General features: G+C 34.5%; 3 protein-coding genes and 1 long non-coding RNA gene across 6 annotated transcripts; 1 reads left to right on the plus strand and 3 right to left on the minus strand.

Annotated features, from left to right (window-relative positions):
- Window positions 1–6,224: 6,224 nt before the first annotated feature.
- LOC130500351 (uncharacterized) lies at window positions 6,225–17,179 on the minus strand. The gene is made up of 3 exons (XR_008938968.1): window positions 17,091–17,179; window positions 16,302–16,479; window positions 6,225–7,036 (listed from the first exon to the last, which is right to left on the minus strand). It is a non-coding gene; the product is annotated as an uncharacterized LOC130500351 (long non-coding RNA).
- On the minus strand, window positions 7,632–16,291 carry LOC130500350 (uncharacterized). Of its 2 annotated transcripts, none has more exons than XM_056995319.1 (6): window positions 15,676–16,291; window positions 8,979–9,385; window positions 8,779–8,905; window positions 8,406–8,717; window positions 8,117–8,329; window positions 7,632–8,024 (listed from the first exon to the last, which is right to left on the minus strand). In XM_056995319.1, the coding sequence occupies exons 2-6, from the start codon at window positions 9,371–9,373 to the stop codon at window positions 7,710–7,712; spliced, it is 1,362 nt and encodes a 453-aa protein (XP_056851299.1). In that variant the 5' UTR covers window positions 9,374–9,385; window positions 15,676–16,291; the 3' UTR covers window positions 7,632–7,709. The 2 variants fall into 2 exon arrangements, with proteins under 2 accessions (XP_056851299.1, XP_056851298.1); XM_056995318.1 differs by lacking the exon at window positions 15,676–16,291 and adding an exon at window positions 9,566–10,340.
- On the minus strand, window positions 12,050–15,668 carry LOC130500349 (uncharacterized). Of its 2 annotated transcripts, XM_056995315.1 has the most exons (5): window positions 13,711–15,668; window positions 13,072–13,615; window positions 12,889–12,988; window positions 12,491–12,825; window positions 12,050–12,421 (listed from the first exon to the last, which is right to left on the minus strand). In XM_056995315.1, exons 1-5 carry the CDS (start codon window positions 15,437–15,439, stop codon window positions 12,088–12,090), a joined length of 3,042 nt encoding a protein of 1,013 aa, XP_056851295.1. In that variant the 5' UTR covers window positions 15,440–15,668; the 3' UTR covers window positions 12,050–12,087. The 2 variants fall into 2 exon arrangements, with proteins under 2 accessions (XP_056851295.1, XP_056851296.1); XM_056995316.1 differs by lacking the exons at window positions 12,491–12,825; window positions 12,889–12,988 and having other exon boundaries at window positions 13,711–15,666.
- Window positions 17,180–18,306: 1,127 nt separating the features above from the next.
- LOC130499451 (uncharacterized) lies at window positions 18,307–20,195 on the plus strand. Its single transcript, XM_056993533.1, has 2 exons — window positions 18,307–19,583; window positions 19,901–20,195. Exons 1-2 carry the CDS (start codon window positions 18,422–18,424, stop codon window positions 19,933–19,935), a joined length of 1,197 nt encoding a protein of 398 aa, XP_056849513.1. The 5' UTR covers window positions 18,307–18,421; the 3' UTR covers window positions 19,936–20,195.
- Window positions 20,196–20,833: the final 638 nt, after the last annotated feature.

Consider the following 20,833-nt stretch of genomic DNA (forward strand, 5'->3'; position numbering starts at 1 on the left):
GAAGCACGGATCAAAATCTAGTCTCTATATTATTGTCAACGTTAGGTTCAATTTATGGGAGTTTTGACACATGTTTTGTCTATCGCCTAATGTTTGATATTCCAGAGTTTGGAATTTATGAAAGTGGACGATTGTGGTTATGAACGTTACTCCATTAAATTGCTGTAACATGGTTAATGCAGCTGTATAAAACATGTATGATTGCGATTTCATTTATAAAGTTTAAAACGACTGGCTATATAAAGAGAGCTATACATTTATTTTTTTTTAAAACAAGAGAGACTTATCAAATGTTTTGGCTTTCAATTATAGTTAAGAGCCAAAAAATTCTTGTTTGCGATATCATTTAAAACTTTCAACTACTGGTTATAGAAAGAGACTTATGAACATGTTTGGCCTTCAAGTTATAAACTAAAATGCAACAAATTTTATTCACCCCAGATAATAGTTATAAAACTTGTATGAAAAGGATGTCGTAGCATCGTTGAAACCGCTCAGCACCATGGGCGGTGAGAACAAACCATATTTTAAAATCAACACACAACATATAATAGTGAAAAATAGTGTTTAGTGGTGTACTCTTGGTCAACTATTTGGTGTCTTTAAAAGTTAAAAAACGAAGACTAAATTATTTATATAGGAGAAATAATTAAATGTAAAACATGAAATATAGCAAATTTTTGGATAAAGTTTTATATATTTAGTATATACGGATTATCTACAGATGATTTAACCAGTTATGATTTTAGTGAAATAGTGAATGAATACATAATAAAATAATCATAGGAAAGATAAGAGCAAGTCCAATCCTGTTCCTCTCGGATAGATAATCGAGGTAAGTTTTTTAAATTATTTTATTTTATTTTTTTTGGTTAAAAAAAAAAAGAAAAGAGCTAATCGCAGGATTTCACGTGATAGTGGAATCCGTGCACAGTAACAGATCTGATCCTTAACTAAGGATTAATTTGACAAAAAACCTTAAATTTAGTGGACTTGCTCTAAGTAAAAAAAAAAATTAATAGAAAGAGACTAAAAGGTCTATCCGAAAGTATTTACATACACAATTACGCATGTAACAGGAATTATAGGATATTTGAAAAAAAAAAATTTCCATGACTATGTTTAAGTAAAATGATCTCTGTGAAATGCAATTTATCAAAAAAATATGAAATTAACTGGAAAATCTTGTCATAAGATTCCTATTTTTCTTTCTTTTCACCGGAAGTAATTCTTTTTCAATGACTATGTTTAAGTAAAATGATCTCTATGAAATGCAATTTATCAAAAAAATATGAAAGTTAACTGGAAAATCTTGTCATAAGATTCCTATCTTTCTTTCTTTTTCATCGGAAATCTCCTGTATATTAATTGAGAAACATTTGAAAAATTGTAACCTCAATTTTGTAATAATTAAAAAAGACTCCAATGCTTAGGTGTCACTCAATTAGATAGTCAATTACATTCAATTGAAAAATAAGTAGGTTCACATTCGATTTTTATATGTTGCTAGATACATTCGTTGGTCAAACTATATGATATGATGATATGATATGATATTTATAATAGAAGCATTTATGATTGTACCGCTAGATATAATTACTATTTTATTTTATTTCATTAAATAAAACCTACGGAATTACCATAATGACTAATATATATATATATATGACAATTAATGTTTCTAATAATAAAGATTTGATAACAATTTATATCTCCTCCATCATTTTTTGTTTCATTTTAAATTATTAAAATAAATTAAATAATAGAATTAGCTATAAAATTAAAATTTAGATTTTTTCGTATATGTTATATTTTGAATTTTAAAAAATGACAATAAATGAGTAAAACTATTAAAATTATTCTGTTAAAAATTAATGATCAATGGTTTAACACTTTTATTATAAAAAGATACACATGATTTTAAACCCACATTCGATTTTTATATGTCGCTAGACACATTCTTTGGTCAAACTATCTGATATGATATGATATTTACGATAGAAGCATTTATGATTGTTCCGTTAGATATAATTACTATTTTCTTTTCTTTCCTTAAATAAAACCTACGAAATTACCATAAATGACTAATATATATATATGACAATTAATATATCTAATAATATATATTTGATAACAATTTATATCTCCTCCATCATTTTTTGTTTAATTTTAAATTATTAAAATAAATTAAACAATCGAATTAGCTATAAAATTAAAATTTAGATTTTTCGTATATGTTATATTTCGAATTTTAAAAAATGACAATAAAAACTATTAAACTATTATGTTAAAAATTAATAATCAATGGTTTAACACTTTTATTATAAAAAAATACACATGATTTTAAAACCATATGAGTAAAAAGTATCATTTAATAATAAAACAAATAAATATATAGGTTAAACTATATAGCATATAAGATTACATAAATATTTTAATTTCAAAACTTTCAATGAGTTTTCAAGAACATTTATAAATTATAAACTTATTAAATTTTTCACATTGAAAATTTTGTTATCGATGATTTAAATATTTTGTTATAAAACGATATAAATGATCATAGAACCGTATGATCGTGAAGTTTCATTTAATAAATAACTATATAAAATATAATATATAAAATATATTATTCTTAGAAAAGTAAATTGGTCCATCTTAACTTACATTACACTTTTTATTAAACTAACTATCGAATTGATAAATAATGTACAAAATCAATCTCGCACTTTCCTTAAATAAAAGCTATGAAATTACCTAATATAATTAACATATATATGAAAATTAATTATTATGGATAGTGAATATTTGATAGCAATTTTTGTATCTTAGTTTTTTTTATTTTATATTATTAAAAGATATTAAAAATCACATTAACTATATAATAAAAACATTTAGATTTTTTCTTATATGTTATTTTTTGAATTTTTCAAAATGTTTATAAATTATTAGAAATTTGAATATATCACTTTGAAAATTTTGTGATCAATAGCTTAATTTGTTTTGTTATAATAAGATACAAATAATTATAAAATTGTATTAACATGAATTTTTATTTTATAAATATTCAAATTAAATAATATATATATATATATATATATATATATATATATATATATATATATATATATTGGATGCATCAATTTTATTCGTTCAGTTGAAAGCTTTCAAAACTATGTGGAAGACTAAAGTCAAATTAATTCAATTTTGGAAATAATAAGATGATGGTTCTAAAATCATTAAAATAGTTCTCAATGATGTGAAAGTTAAATATTAAAAAATTGTAAAACATGTTTTTGTAATAAAATGACTTATTGACCATATTACAGTTTTTATAGATATAAACATGGTGATAAAAAATTTAAGCCCAAATTGATCAGACTCATCATAAATTCAAAATAGATTTCAGTACACAATTACAATTACAAATGTTCAGCCCAACATATCTCCTATATACAGTATAACATCTTTAAATTAATAATCAATAAATTAATATACACTAAAAATCTATATAAATTAATATAATTTTATAATCCCAAATTGAGTTTTTGGTTCAATTAGTATATCGATAAATTAACAATCTCTATAAATTAATAAAAATTTATAATTTTGGTGTAGTCCCAAAATTATTAATTTATAGATGTTTCATTGTGTATATATATTAAAGGAGAAACATTTTAAGAAATTTATTCACACTATAATGGAATGTGGCAGTCTCACAATTATTTAAGAATGAACATTCACACTCTAATAAATTTTTTCACACTCTACATAAATGTGTTCAAACTATGTATTTTATGTTTTATTTTTAATATAAAATTCACATGTAAGGTTCCAAAAAATATGAATTTAAAATCCAATTCTACGATAGGATATTAATATATGATAAAAAAACAATCCAAAACCAACTAATATTCAAATTAGGGCTGTTCAATATGCTAAACCGAAGAGTATCGAACCGAACAGAAATAGATAATATGGTTTTGTTTTGGTATATACAGTCGTAACCAAATGGATGTAATTTTATAAAAACCGTAGGATTTGGATATGGTTTGATTTATAACCGATTAAACTGAAACATGTAAATATGTATATATTTATAACGATGCATGAATATCTATTTGTTATATGAGTTGAACCATAATTATAATTTGTAAATCACTTGAATCACTTGGATTATAATTAAGTAACAATTTACTGCAACTGGTGCTTCTTATTTTCTTAGTCTTTCTTCTTCGATATTTTTGCTTTATTTTAACAATAACTAAATTGAAATAAAGATTATAAATTTGATCAACAATTAGTTGAAATTCTTTACAACTTTTTTTATCTTTAAACAAACAAAACTGTGTTCAATCGAAAACATATTAATTTGATGAACACTAAATATGGAAGAATATAAAAGCTTTTATTTCATGCTTCAGTTTTGTCTTTTATTTTTATTTTCAAAATTTAGAGCTTTGATATTAATTCTAGATTTGATTATTTTATTAGATGATAGAAGCATTTTTATTTTTTATTATTTTATTTAAATATATAATATTTTTAATAAATGACTTTTTGACAATATGACTCTAAAATTCGTATAATATAATATATGATCTCAAACTAAATAATTATTTTTTGGTATAAAATCGAATAAACTAAAAACTGACGGTATATAAGCCAAATCGAACCGAAGTAAATATGGATTTAGAATAGTAGTTATATTTTACTAACCGAAATACAGTAAAAACCGAATATAACCGAAACCGAACTATTGTTTCATTCTCCAAAACATAATAAAAATAACAACTTCATCCCGCGCAAGGCGCGGATCTTATCCTAGTATTAGTCTATTAGATTGAAACATTAAAGATAGAAGAGTAGCATACAAGGAAATAAACTAAAATGGCAGAAATTAAGATTCCTATCTACGAAACGTGTTTAGTTTTATGCAAAAGGTTGTCCATCAAAAGATGTCTATGGTTGTGTGGTGAGGCTGTTTGTACATACCTGAGTACCTCTTAATTAATACTCACATTCCACGAGTTGGTGCTAATTAAATTAGCTTTCACAGTTAATAATGATTGATATGATTTCAATACTATTCATCGACGACATATTATATTGATATCCGAAAACACCCATGCGTTTTTCACTTAAGCAGCCATCTATTTACCAATAATATATCTAATTTGCTTTTAGCTTCGATGGTGGAATCTATAACAGAATAATTCTCTTTAGTAACCAACTTTTTTATTTAGCTAAAGTGGTATTAGAACCACTGAAGAAATAAATCATGTAAAATATAAACTCAGTTTGCAGTTTTATACAATTACTTAAGTATGCTTCTCTATGTAGATCCACATATTCGTCGTGGATAATTAAAACTTAATTATAGAGGTCTATGGAATTACTAAGAGCATACTTAAAAAGCGAATATATGGTCTTTCGCTCTTTATAATTTTTTTTTTTAATAATAAAGTATTTCAATTAAAAACTAACTAGCCTGTTCTTTGTTCTTTTTTTACAATTTGATTTGATTCGATTATTCGAATTCTAATCAGTTTTATAATAATTTTGTGTAGTTGTTTTGGGTGATGATGTGAAGTCGAGTTTTCAAAGAAATAAGTGAAGCGAGCGAGCGAGTGTCCTTACTAGAATTAACGTCAAACTGATCCACGCGTGCATGGAATTAATATCAAGATCATGACAGTTAGAAACGTATATTACGATTTCGGTTTGTCACGAACCGGAAACCACGCTGTCATTTTTTTTTTGTCACAATCCACGCTGTCATTTATGGACACATTCTTAGCCATTCTGGAATCCCGGTTTATATGGCGTGTGATATTGGGCATACACGTGTGCAACGAACGTGAAGTCCTCTCCATGAGTCTCCAGTTCCCGCAGGATCACTCACAATAACTGTCATTGATTCGATTCCTTCTTATCTACTCATATATATTTGAAGACACATCAATTGTCCATTTCATGAATGTATAAGTTAGAAAAGGACTTGTCTGTTTTTTAATCACCTCAACTTTTATCACTGGAATCTGTAAGATAATTATAGAAGAAGTGATTTGATTCAAAAAAATATATATATATATACAAGAAGTGAAAAGTTTTGAAAAAAAAAATCTCTAACAAAAAAAAAACTTTTGAAAAGGCAATAAAGTCAGTAGAATAAGTAAATATCTATGAAAACAAAACTGATTACAAAGTAGGGATGTTTTTTTTTTTTCCATCAAAGAAATTTTATATAAAAAAGGGCCGCAGCCCAGTACAAATTACAAAGCCCATAAACAGACCGGATCACAAACTCAAATCTCAATTGGGCCTAAAGCCCAAAATGAGTAAACCCTAGCTTCTCAAGCTAAACACACAGAAAGCACCGACGCCGTCTTGCAAATCGAGTCTTTGAAGCATTAGGACACGTGTCACCATCCTCGACATCGAAGGGGACGTGTCGCAAGATCAACTCGGCACCACCGTTGTACCACCAAACCGGAGATCCGACACACGGATCACCGGACCACATCGGAGCTCCGTTGCTCCGCCTAACTTTCACCCTTGACCAACTAACCACTCTACGGGTCTCAATTTCGTAAAGAGACAATCGAATAGACTAGGTCTCATCCGAGATCCTCCTTAACCACCATCCCCGAGAGAGATTCAAACTCCAAGATCACAAACCACTGGAAAGCTTCCACCGTCCCCGACGGGGTCTCCTTCGAACACTCAAACCAAAAGCCGCAAGAAAAAAACCGAGAAAGATGAAAAAACCTAAAAGTCTAGGACCACAGAGACCGGCGACGCAAGGCGAAGAACCCTCTGCCTCCCAGCAACTTGACGATGGCGCAGAACTAGAGAAGCCTCCGCCCCTCGGAAACTTGAACGGCGAAGGTAGAGCTTTCTAAGCCTCCACCTCCCGCAACTTTATTCTCACCGCGAGCCGTCATCAATACTCCTCACCACGTATCCAAGAGGAGGCGAGATGTCACCGTTGAAAGTCTCGATCCAAGCCGAAGAGCTTCCCGGGTCAAAACCCTCACTACAAGAAAACAAATAATTAACGAGGGCCATTTTCCTCGTTAATTCCTCGTAAAAGGAGGTTTACGAGGAATTAACGAGGAAAAGCCTTTCGTCGTTTTTCGTCCGTCGTAAAAAAGGATTCGTCGCCATTTCCTCGTAGAATAGCGAGGTTTCGATTTCCTCGTAAAGACGAAGTTAATATTTCGTCGTAAGTTCCTCGCCCCCTTTCCTTGTAAATCACTCGCCTAGTTTCCTCGTACAAACCACGTGAACCACGCGTCGTTACTTACACGTAAGATCCTTGAAATCATATCCTCGTAAATTCGATGTAATATCCTTGAAAGGATTTCCTCGTAAAATCGATGTAGAATCGTTGAAAGGTTTTCCTCGTAAAAACCTCGAAAGCCATTCCTCGTAAAGACCTCGAAAGACTTTCCTCGTAAAAACCTCGAAAGCATTTCTTCGTAAATTTCTCGGAAACATTTTCGTCGTAAATAACTCGTAGACTTCCATTTTTCGAATTAATAAAATATTATTTGATAAATATAATAATTATTAATTTAACAAAATAAAAATATTTAAATATTGGATTTATAAATAAATTTTAAATAAAATTCACAAGCAACAAAATATTTTATATATAATTAAGTTTTGGATTTTATAATACATAAACCGAAAAAAAACTAAAAAAACTAAGGCTCGTTCATCGCCTCGTAGAATTCCTCGCTCCTCCTCGTAACATCCTCCTCGTTATGTGTGCCCGATGACTCGCCTGGAATGGGATTTTGTTGTTTCATGTTCCTCAACAAAGCTTCCCATTCCGGATTTGTGGACGCTATAACGTCGATGAAGGCTTCGAGTCCACTCACACGGCTTTTGGTCGCGCCCAGCTCGGAACGCAACTGAGTGACTTCTTCGGTCTGTCTCTGAGCATAAGATGATGTCGCTCTCGGGACATCATTGACGGAACCGATCCCCAACGTACGTCCCTTTTTCTTAGGGACAACCTTAAAAACAAAAAAATTATATTTGTTAGTTAAATTTAAAAGGGAAATTTAATCAATTAATAATTAAAAAGATATAATGTTAAAAAATTTACCTCCTCGTAAATCTTATCCACTTCAGTTGTGGATAAGGTAACTGGTAATCCGTCGCCGGACTGCTGGGTCAGCTGAGTCTGGCGCTCTTCAACCCGAGCAATTACGTTGTTGTAGATTTGCTCGGACTTGCCATCTAAAAACTGGCCCGCCTTGTTTTTGTGGGTCCGCTCGTAAAGTTCCGGAAGAGTCGGGAGACGTCCCAACTCTTTGGCCTAAAAACATTTAAGAAAATTGTTAGAAATATATTTAATTATATTAAAAATAATAATTAAATATTTAATTACGTACCATTTTCAAACGGACACCGGCATGTGGTTTTTGGCCCGTAGAGTGTAGCATCGGGCCGTTACCGTGCTCGTCTACCGTGTTACGGGCGGCAGCACAAATGTTTGCGATCCTAATGGAGTTAGGATCCTTCCAGTAACGGATGAGGCCGTCCCAAACATCCGTGGTAAGCTCAGCGGGTTTGCCACGGGTGTACCCCTTGACGATCCAGGCACCCTTCCAGTTGCAAACCGTGTCCGACAAGCGAACTTGCGCCTTTTCGTAAAACGCCTTCCTCACTCTCTCACTGACCCCGATGGACCAATGATACTTTTGCTGCAAAAAAAAATTAATAATTAGTTAATAAAAAAAATAGTTAATTAATAGAATTACTTACAGCGTAAATCTTGAACCACGTCTTTCGGATGTAGATCGGCGTCAATTTCCAGTTTGGATGCGCCATGGAGAAGTAACCTTTAATCGTCTCGGTTACATCTGTCGCAAGGGAATTGTCAACCCCAAACCTGGAAAAAAATGAAAATTTAAATTATTTAATGAAGTTATAAATTAAAATAATTATTTAAAAAATACACTTACCATAAAGTCCCGTCGGGTCTGTCGGGGTCTATGATTGGTAAACCAGCTCTGCCTGGCATACCAAGAATATCCTCGACAGTGTACTGCGAGAAGGGAACAGTAGGTGGCACCATGAGATCGGGATGAACAGCGGCGGGGATCTCAGGAGGAGCCATCGGAGGAGGCACCGGAGGAGCCATCGGCTGAGCCATCGGCTGAGCCATCGGCTGAGCCATCGGCTGAGCCATCGGCTGAGGCTGAGCCATCGGAGGAGGAATCGGAGGGAAGAAATGCTGAGTCTCGGGAACAGACTCCTGATCCGAAGAACCTGAACCGCCGGCACCTGAAGAAGAACCTGGCGGGTCTAACTGACTACCAGGCTCACCGAATATCTCCCTGTAGTGAGCAGTAAGCATGCGCTGGCGAACCTGCAAAAATATATTTTTTTGAGATTATGATCATCAATAATTAAAAAGCTATCATCAATAATTTAAAAATCTATCTAACAAACATAAAATCCGTAAACCTATCTAAATTCTCTAAACTAACCACCTAAATTAACCACCTATCTAAATTGTCTAAACTAATAAAGGGGGCGAGGAAATTACCATTTTCGGAGGAGAGAGGAATGGGAAAGGAGTTAGAGACGAAATGGGGAGGAAGTGGAGAGGAAGTTGGGAGGAATGGACAGTGTGAGGTTTGTGAGGTTGTATATATAAGTTACGGAGGTCTCGCAATTTCCTCGTAAGTTTACGAGGAATTAAAGAGGCCCGTGTTCCTCTTTCTCGTAAAAACCTCGTAAGATTACGAGGAAATTGCGAGGCCCGTCCCAAACTAAACGATAAATTAGCGAGGCCCGTCTTTTTGTTACTCGTAAAACCCTCGTAACATTACGAGGAAATTGCGAGGCCCCTCCCAAATAAAACGATGAAATTTCGAGGCCCGTCTTTCTGTTCCTCGTAAATGCTTCGTAAGTTACGAGTTATTAACGAGGTTATTTTCTAAACCTCTAAACTCTAAACCCCAAACCTTAAACCCCATCTTTCTTATATTCTACTTCATATATTCATAACATATCAAAACTCAAAATTTATAACCACAATTCTTTAACTTCTAATATCAATCTCTTCTTCCTAATTTAAACTTATACAAAATCAAATTATTTATTTAAATATAATCATTTGAAGATTTGAAAATATAATCATTTGAAGATTTGAAAATATAATCTTTTGAAGATTTAAAAATATAATCTTTTGAAGATTTAAAAATATAATCTTTTGAAAATTATAAAATTATTAATGGGGTTTGGAGTTTTGGATTTAGACAAAATAGATAAGAAAGATGGGGTTTGGGGTTTAGGGTTTAGGGGTTTAGACAACATATCTCGTTAAAACCTCGTAAACCTACGAGGAAATAACGAGGCAAAAAAAAAAAAAAGAAAGCCTCGTTAATTCCACGTAAGCTTACGAGGGCGTTACGACGATTTGTGCTTACGTGGAATTAACGAGGCCCGTGTATTTCTTTTTTTCTACTTTCCTCGTTATTTCCTCGTAAATTACGAGGAATTACCGAGGTTTTCTTTCTAAACCTCTAAAATCAAAAACCCCAAACCACAAACACCATCTTTCCTATCTTCTACTCTTCATATTCCAATCCCAAACCTCAATCCTTTATTTTTCATTCAAAACCTCAAACTCAATATTCTTAACATTTCAAACCTCAAAATTTATAATCACAATTCTTTAAATTCTAATATCAATCTCTTCTTCCTAATTTAAACTTATACAAAATCAAATTATTTATTTAAATATAATCATTTGAAGATTTGAAAATATAATCATTTGAAGATTTGAAAATATAATATTTTGAAGATTTAAATATAATCTTCTGAAGATTTGAAAATATAATCATTTGAAGATTTGAAAATATAATCTTTTGAAGATTTAAAAATATAATCTTTTGAAAATTATAAAATTATTAATGGGGTTTGGAGTTTTGGATTTAGACAAAATAGATAAGAAAGATGGGGTTTGGGGTTTAGGGTTTAGGGGTTTAGACAACATATCTCGTTAAAACCTCGTAAACCTACGAGGAAATAACGAGGCAAAAAAAAAAAAAAGAAAGCCTCGTTAATTCCACGTAAGCTTACGAGGGCGTTACGACGATTTGTGCTTACGTGGAATTAACGAGGCCCGTGTATTTCTTTTTTTCTACTTTCCTCGTTATTTCCTCGTAAATTACGAGGAATTACCGAGGTTTTCTTTCTAAACCTCTAAAATCAAAAACCCCAAACCACAAACACCATCTTTCCTATCTTCTACTCTTCATATTCCAATCCCAAACCTCAATCCTTTATTTTTCATTCAAAACCTCAAACTCAATATTCTTAACATTTCAAACCTCAAAATTTATAATCACAATTCTTTAAATTCTAATATCAATCTCTTCTTCCTAATTTAAACTTATACAAAATCAAATTATTTATTTAAATATAATCATTTGAAGATTTGAAAATATAATCATTTGAAGATTTGAAAATATAATATTTTGAAGATTTAAAAATATAATCTTCTGAAGATTTGAAAATATAATCATTTGAAGATTTGAAAATATAATCTTTTGAAGATTTAAAATATAATCTTTTGAAAATTATAAAATTATTAATGGGGTTTGGAGTTTGGGATTTAGACAAAAGAGATAAGAAAGATGGGGTTTGGGGTTTAGGGTTTAGGGGTTTAGACAACATATCTCGTTAAAACCTCGTAAACCTACGAGGAAATAACGAGGAAATAAAAAAAAAAGAAAGCCTCGTTAATTCCACGTAAGCTTACGAGGTCGTTACGACGATTTGTGCTTACGTGGAATTAACGAGGCCCGTGTATTTCTTTTTTTCTACTTTCCTCGTTATTTCCTCGTAAATTACGAGGAATTAACGAGGTTTTCTTTCTAAACCTCTAAAATCAAAAACCCCAAACCACAAACACCATCTTTCCTATCTTCTACTCTTCATATTCCAATCCCAAACCTCAATCATTTATTTTTCATTCAAAACCTCAAACTCAATATTTTTTTTTATAATCGAATCACATGCATTAAGTCTGAAAATCAATCATATTAAAACACAAATACATCAATCAGATACATTTTCGTCATCACTAGAAACATCATCATTTTCATTAAACTCGTCTTCAACAGCTTCATCTGTGCCATCGTCGGTAAGATCTTCATACTCATGATTATGCGGATCAATGAGAAGAATGTCATCAATTTGTTGTTCAGGTTCCTCGACTTCATTTATCTGTTCTTCTTGCAATGGTGGTTCTTCTCCACTTATGATTCGTCCTCGAGGTGTAACTTTGATCACGGATAACCAATTTATTCCCGATTCTCTCATCCGAGGGTATGGAAGGTAGCTAACTTGATCTGCTTGTGAAGCTAAGATGAAAGGCTCGAATTTGTTGTACCTGAAAATAAAGAAAACATAGAAATAAGCTTATTCTACTCATGTATGCCAAATAAAGAATTTGTTGTACCTTCTTCCACCATTGACATCAACTACACCGAATTTGTTAAACCGAACACCTCTGTTGACGACGGGGTCGAACCACTCACATTTGAAGAGGACGCATTTCAGCTTCAATATCCCTGGAAATTCCACTTCGATAATCTCTGTCAAGATACCGTAGAAATCGGTTTCCCCTTTCACACATATTCCATAGTTACTGGTTGCCCGCTGTCTACCATACTCATATGTGTGAAAAGTATAGCCTCGTGTGAAATACATCTGTGAAGTGGTGACCTTTACATGTGGAGATTGAATTACTTCATGTAACCACTTAGGATAATCTGCATCGTCGTCAAAATCAACCTGCAAAAACAAAGTGAACGTTAAAATACAAATCATTTATGAATAAAGAGTTTGAGTTAATACATGACTCTTCAACCATTTTATAAAGTGTTGATCTTTCCTTTTGTCTACGTCAGTTGTGGATATACCAGGGAATGTTTCTTCGACTTGTGAAACAAATAGGCTGTAAAATCACTTTTTATATTAATTAATATTTGGCAATTATATATATGTGTTAATTTATATATACGTGTCCATTTATGTTACCTTTCAAAATAACGAATCAATGGATCCTCACAATTAAGTAGAATATAGGTGTGTGCACTATGAGCGTCTTCTTCACTCGACCACCAAACCTCTTTTGATTTTCCACCCAGTCGCCCAATCTGGCTAAAGATGTCTGGAACACCAGCAACTGCGTATGTTGGCGCGACACCACCATCATCATATCTCCTTGGAGCTCTTTTCCGAGTACGTACTTTTGACGCAAAGTAGTACGATGTGAAGTGAGAAGTTTCTTCCGTCAAACTTCCAGCAATTATAGAACCTTCAACCTTTGCAAGGTTCTTTGCTTTTCCCTTCAAATATTTCATGGCTCGCTCATACTGATACATCCATCCGTAATGTACAGGTCCACGAAGCAATGCCTCATATGGAAGGTGGACAGCTAGATGCTCCATTACGTCAAAAAACCCAGGAGGAAATATCTTCTCCAAGTTGCACAATAAGATGGGAATGTTCTCTTGAAGCTGTTCCACGACTTCTACTTTAAGGGTGCGGGTGCTCAGATCCCTGAAAAATGCTCCAATGCCTTGTATATTCCAAAAACAATTATACACATATTAGTCATATATATTTCAAACTAAATCATTATATATAAAATAACTGCAATAATAAATATAGTACCTGCAAGTGCTTCATGTACGTTTGTAGGAAGTAGCTCCGCAAAAGCAAAGGGAAGTAGTCGTTGCATAAAGACATGACAGTCATGACTCTTCATCCCAGAGAATTTTTGACCCTTTTCAACGCATCTAGACAGATTTGAAACATACCCATCGGGGAATTTCACTTCTGATGCTACCCAGTTGAACAACACCGACTTTTTTTCTGAAGACAATCTGAATATCGGAACAGGAACTTGCCCATTGCTGTTTATATGTAACTCGCTTCTTGAGCAAATATCCGGCAAGTCTAACCTTGATTTTATGTTGTCTTTTGTCTTCCCCGGGACATTCAATATTGTATTCATGATGTTCTCAAAGAAATTCTTCTCTATATGCATCACATCGAGGTTGTGGCGCAGAAGAAGATCCTTCCAATATGGCAACTCCCAAAATATACTCTTCTTGTGCCAGTTGTGATGAACACCGTAAGAATCAGGCATATTAGGGGGAACATGCCAATTACCACCACGAGGAACTGTTTCCAAAACTCCATAGTAATCGAGTTGCTTTTCAGTTTCTTCTCCAGTTAAATATGGAGGAGGAGTGTCTCTCACAACCCTTTTGTGCCTAAACAATGTCTTATTTCTTCGGTACGGATGGCCAATGGGAAGAAATCTACGATGACAATCGAACCAACTTGTCTTCCTCCCATTCTTCAGTTGAAACGCATCTGTCGCTCCATTACAATATGGACAAGCTAATCTCCCATGTGTAGTCCATCCCGACAACATCCCATAGGCAGGAAAGTCACTTATGGTCCACAAAAGCATCGCTCGCATCGTGAAATTCGTCTTCGTTGAGCAGTCATACGTCCTCTCCCCTGTTGACCACAAATCCTTCAACTCTTTTATCAGTGGTTGCAGGAAAACATCCAGCGACCTTTTAGGATGTTTCGGACCAGGTATTAATATGGTCAAGAATAGCAACTCCCGTTGCATGCACATCTCCGGTGGCAGGTTGTATGGCGTAAGAAAGACTGGCCACAATGAATATTGTCTCCCTGACATTCCGAATGGACTAAATCCATCTGTGCATAATCCGAGATACACATTCCGGATATTGCTAGCGAATTCCGGATATACTTTGTTAAAATGTTTCCAGGCTCTTGCATCTGATGGATGTGTCATCTCACCATCCGTCTGAGTATGCTCGGCATGCCATCTCATCTTTCCAGCAGTCTGCTCTGATTGGTACAATCTTTTCAATCTGTCTGTAATTGGTAGGTACCACATCCTTTGGTACGGTACCCTATTACGTCCCCGTCCTTGCGGCTTGAATCGTGGCTTCTTGCAGAATCGACATTCTTCTAACTTCTCATCATTTCCCCAGTAGATCATGCAGTTGTCGATGCAAACATCTATCATCTCCGAAGGCAACCCAAGACTATACACCAGTTTCTGAATCTCATAATAAGAATCAGCAGACACATTGTCTTCCGGCAAATACTCTTTGAACAAGTCTGCCCATTCATTCATGCAACTTTCAGGTAGATTGTGATCAGTTTTAATATTCATCATTCTAGCAGCCAACGACAATTTAGAGAGACCTTCTCTACAACCACTGTAAAGTGGTTGATTCGCCGCATTTAACATTTCATAAAACTTTTTTGCATCTATGTTAGGTTCTTCATCTTCATCATGAGCTACAAATGCATCAGTTACCATATCATGAACCCTATCAAAATCTACCATCTGCTCCTCCTGATGGTAACTAGGTTCATTATGCAAATGAAGAGCAACCGGTTCTTCCTGAAAATTGCTATTACTACTACTAGCTTCATTCTGATCATAATTATTATAACCTTCTCCATGTTGAAACCAGATATAGTAATTTGGCGTGAAACCTCTATTTATTAAATGCTTCCAAACATTTTCACGATTTGCCAATTTCGAATTGTTGCATTTCCGACATGGACAGAACATCTTACCGCTTTCTAGGGCGAGCGGTGTGGAATCTGCTTGATGCATAAATGTCTCCAGTCCCGCAATGTATTCTTTCGTCACTCTCCCGTTAGCATCTCTATGCATATACATCCACCTCCGCAACTCGTAGACATTCCCAGAGCCTGACATTTTTTTCCTTTCACGTTTTTCTTTTTTTTTCTTGTTGGTGTGTTTAAAATGATGTTGAAACTTCCATATTTATAGAAAATTTTCGAATCTGGTAGTTGAAGTTTTGCGATGAATTTGCGAGGAAAAGGTAGGTAGCAAAAAAAAACGTGCTTTAAAATTCTTCGTTAAGTTCACGTATATCATTTCCTCGTAAAGGTGACGTAAATTTACGTTGATTTAACGAGGAAATTATATTTCCAGTTTTCCTCGTAAAGATAATGCAAGCTTTACGTGGTTTTTACGAGGAAAATGTATTTCCTCGTAAAGACCACGTAAAGTTACGTGGGCTTTACGACGAAATGTTATCTTCGTTAGTTTACGAGAAAATAACGAGGTTTATTTCTTTCGTTGTAAATTCCTCGTAAGTTCCTCGTACATTTACGAGGATTATATTTCCTCGTTAACTTTCCTCGCCAAAATGCTGTTTTCTTGTAGTGCCTACTTCAGATCCGTCGATATATCGGCGATTGACGGCACCACGAGACACTTCTTCTTACGCGAACAACGAAACAAAGAGAAAGAGAGCCACCGGCGCCGACACGCGCTCTCGCGCGCGGCCGGACGCCGGAGCTCTCTCTCTCACGCGACTCGCCCTTTTTTCTCTCTCTCTCGACCAGAACCTGTTTTTTTAATAATTTGAAAGAGAAAAAGAAACAAAAAGTAAAGAATAGATCTTTCCGGTGAATAAACTAGGGGTGTTTTTTCTAGAATAAACTATAAAGAAATAAAACACTTAACGGATTAATACATAACACTACAAAACTAAAAAGAAACAAATACAATCAAAACCGATAAAACAAAACCAAAACCATTTATATACTTTATCAAAAAAAACCATTTATATTCGAAATGGTGGGTCAATATTCAGTGGCGGAGCCACCCCTTGGTCAGGGGGGTCACATGACCCACATGGTTTTTGTAGAAATAAAAATTTTGCTTGTATACTGGAGAAACAGAATTGAGAAAATGCTATATATTTAGTCTAATGACCCATGTAATAATGCTTATTATGAAATTGACCCTAGTGGAGGAGTAAGCTAGCTCCGCCACTGTCAATATTTATAGTATTTTTGCAATGCACAATTTTATGTGATTTTTTGAGAAATATCATTCTAGTTAAAATAAAGAAATAAAGATATACAGCCTTTTGGACAAATTTCATCGTATTGGGTTTCATTTGATGTTATATTAAGTTGTTCCTGAAACCAATATTAAATGCTATCACCATTACTCTATGATGGAACGAGTTAAGATGAACACGCTCTTTGGCAGGAATTCTCCGCAAATCCACCAGATGTAATGTATTTTTTTTATTTTAACAACCCGCATGTAATGTATTTGAATCAATGTTTATAAGTTTAAATGGCACAAAGAATATGATGCATTACTCTATGATGGAACGAGTTAAGATGAACACGCTCTTTGGCAGGAATTCTCCGCAAATCCACCAGATGTAATGTATTTTTATTTTATTTTAACAACCCGCATGTAATGTATTTGAACCAATGTTTATAAGTTTAAATGGCACAAAGAATATGACTTATATAGTTTACAGTGGTAATCGAAATTAATTAGCAAACAGATCTCCTAAATCCTTCCGTAACTACCACTAAACCACCTTGCTTGTATTTTTATTCTATTTATCTTTGGTGATTCATCCCGTTTTGATAGAATTAAAATAGTATATCACATATGATCCATTAAATACGCAATGCATAACGAGCTTATAAGACATCATCGAACACCATCAATGCGTGGGTTATCTTGAAAGATCGATTTCAACAAGGGGAGGACGTGATTCGTCTTTTGTCTATTTTAAATATATTTGATTCTTAACTATATATAATATGTTTTTTGAGCAACCTATATATAATATGTATGGTGGGATAAACTATTTGATGATTGTTCAACTCACTAATAAACTCACAATATAGTTTCCTACTTTTGTTAGGTAATTGTTCTTTTGTCGCTGCATCCCCGAGTTTGCGTCATTGCCATATTACATACGTGATTACGTTAACTTCTATAATTTTGATACTTAATTCGCTAGATGTTGACTTACTTAGCCGCCAGTAATGTTATTATTTGGTGGAGGTTTAAGAACATCCGTATTCGTAATATCTCACCAAATTTTATATTACAACTTTATATTAATTTTCAAGTAAAACACAAAATTACATAGATATTTAATCAATTACTTTTCAACATTTTAAGAGATTCACACCATTTAAATGAAGAAAACATTTAATGTGAACCTCTTAAATTTTCGAAATACTCATAACTAAATATCAATCTAAGTTTGTATATATATTATTAGATAAGGATTGATATAAGTTTAGATAAACACAATCTTAACAGCTGTTGTACTTATCTCCTAATGTTAAGGAAGATATCGTGTGTATAAATATGAGATGTAAATGCCTTGAGATGAATAACACAAACAGAGGTTTCATTAGCTTGTTATGGTATCAGAGCCACACAAATAACTTTTCCGCAAAGCTAATAAACCTACAAACCATCGATAACAAATTGTTACGATGAGATTACTTTTATTCGACTATCATGGCGTCACCGAAGTCAACTGCGATTACTGATCCAACGGCTGCTGGAAGCGCCACGAACTTGCTTGTCTCTCCGTACTATCTTCATCCGTCGGAGAATACAGGACAAGCTTTGACACCCATTCTTCTGAATGGAGCAAACTATGAGCGATGGGCAAAGCTGATGCTCCACTCGCTTAGAGCGAAGCGAAAACAGGGTTTTGTTGATGGAACACTTAAGAGACCAGTCAACAAGCCTGAAGAAGAAGAGAAGTGGGACATGGTAAATTCCATGATCATTGGATGGATCTACAGCAGTGTTGAGACGAAGCTGAGACCATCAATATCTCTCGTTGAAAGTGCAAAAGTCATGTGGGGGAGCCTTCAGCGACGGTTCTCAGTGAATGATGACACTCGCATCCATCAACTTCATGCTGACATTGCATCTTGCAAGCAGAATGGAGACGAGGTGGAAGTGTATTTTGGTAGATTGAAGGTCATGTGGGATGATCTTGCAGATTTGGACAAAGGATTTTCCTGCTGCTGTGGAGATCCAGAATGTTCATCGATGACCAAGTATGAGAAGAAAGAAGAAAAGATAAGAGTTCATCAATTTCTTATTGGGTTGGACAGCTCACGATTTGGCGTTGCAAGGTCAAACATGTTGAGCAGACAAACTGAACTCAATCTTGAGTCTGTGTACTCGCAAATCATTCAAGAAGAACGTCATCTAAGTGCTATGCGTAATGACGAGAAGACGCCTGTTCTTGGAATGTCCGCAACAACACAATCTCCTCAAGCTATGACAAATGCTCAAGCTGCAGCTGTAAGGTTTGCAAAAAACAACTCGGTCTGCTCACACTGTGGAAAGCAAGGACATGAAGCCAGCCAATGCTTCCAAGTGATTGGATATCCAGAATGGTGGGGAGACAAGACTGCAAAACCTGCAACTGGTAGAGGAAATGACAGAGGAGGAAGAAGAAGAGGACATGACATACAAGGTGGCAGAGGACGTGGGGGTCGTGGATCAGGCTCTCGTGCATATAACACCAATGTTGATGCATCTGGCGTGTCTCCAGGACAAACGCCTGGCTTTCCAAATTTCACACAAGAACAGTGGAACACATTGACTCAGTTTGTGAGTTCACAGAAAGCGGCATCAACAAACAATGAGAAGCTAATGGGTAAGAAAGAAAAACTCATATGTTTTGATAAAGACAGCAGGTACGACATCATTATTGACTCCGGTGCCTCACATCACATGACGGGAGAAATCAATCTGCTGAGCAATGTCGTTACCATACCTCCATGTCCGATTACTATGCCGAATGGGAATGTGACTTGGGCCACAAGACAAGGCCAACTGAATCTGGGTGGACGTCTCATACTGAGACATGTCTTCTATGCTCCACATATCTCAGCAACCCTTATATCTGTATCTCAGTTACTCCAAGATATTGCTGGCTTTGTTCTCTTCACTAAAGATTTTTGTGTAATACAGGACCTCGCCTCGAAGACTTTGATTGGTGCGGGTGAAGAGCATAATGGGATTTTTCGGTATGTGGGGGCTCTGGCGATTCAAGCAAATCACGTGAGGTCACACCAATCACGAGACTTGTGGCATGCACGCATGGGTCATCCATCTTCTGCTGTTCTTTCGGTTTTATCTTCAGTTGTTGGTTTTAAGAATAATATTGGTGTTTTAGAGAGCTCTTGTGGTACTTGTCACTTGGCTAAACAAACTCGAGATGTGTTTCCAGTTAGCATTAATAAAGTTGATGATTGTTTCTCTTTGATTCACTGTGACTTATGGGGACCGTACCGAGAACAATCTACTTCTGGTGCGCGTTACTTTCTAACTATCGTTGATGATTTTTCTCGAGCTGTCTGGACAATACTTCTGTTGGAAAAGAAGGAGGCACCACAGGCTTTAAAAACATTTTGTGCGTATGCTGATAGACAGTTCAACAAGAAGATCAAAGTTGTGCGCAGTGATAATGGGCCTGAGTTTATGTGTCTCAGAGATTTCTTTGCATCTCAAGGAATCACTCACCAGACGTCATGTGTCGAGACACCACAGCAGAATGGTCGGGTTGAAAGGAAACATCGACACATTCTAAACGTTGCTAGAGCACTGCTACTTCAAGGGCAATTACCAAAACGCTTTTGGGGTGAAAGCATCTTAGCGTCAACTTACCTCATTAACCGAACACCAACACCTATTCTACAGAATAAGACACCCTACGAGATACTTCACGGACAACCCCCAATATATGACAATCTGAGGGTATTTGGAACACTTTGCTATGCGCGCAAAATCTCTAGAGGAAAGGACAAGTTTGATAAAAGGAGCACTCGGTGTGTGTTTCTTGGGTACCCAATGGGACAGAAAGGATGGGTTGTATGTGATATTGACACATAACGTATATTTGTC

Source organism: Raphanus sativus, chromosome 9, assembly GCF_000801105.2.
Source record: "Raphanus sativus cultivar WK10039 chromosome 9, ASM80110v3, whole genome shotgun sequence".
NCBI lineage: Eukaryota > Viridiplantae > Streptophyta > Magnoliopsida > Brassicales > Brassicaceae > Raphanus > Raphanus sativus.

Coding starts and splice junctions, on each gene's coding strand:
- LOC130500349 (XM_056995315.1), bottom strand. CDS start 15,439: ATGGTAGATTTTGATAGGGTTCATGATATGGTAACTGATGCATTTGTA. Junction 12,989..13,071: donor TTGATTCGTTATTTTGAAAG/GTAACATAAATG, acceptor GTGATTTTACAG/CCTATTTGTTTCACAAGTCG. Junction 12,422..12,490: donor GATGTCAATGGTGGAAGAAG/GTACAACAAATT, acceptor CTTTATTTTCAG/GTACAACAAATTCGAGCCTT.
- LOC130499451 (XM_056993533.1), top strand. CDS start 18,422: ATGGCGTCACCGAAGTCAACTGCGATTACTGATCCAACGGCTGCTGGA. Junction 19,584..19,900: donor AAACAATGAGAAGCTAATGG/GTAAGAAAGAAA, acceptor TGTGTAATACAG/GACCTCGCCTCGAAGACTTT.
- LOC130500350 (XM_056995318.1), bottom strand. Junction 8,906..8,978: donor AGACCCGACGGGACTTTATG/GTAAGTGTATTT, acceptor ATTTTTTTCCAG/GTTTGGGGTTGACAATTCCC. Junction 8,718..8,778: donor CGTGGTTCAAGATTTACGCT/GTAAGTAATTCT, acceptor TTTTTTTTGCAG/CAAAAGTATCATTGGTCCAT.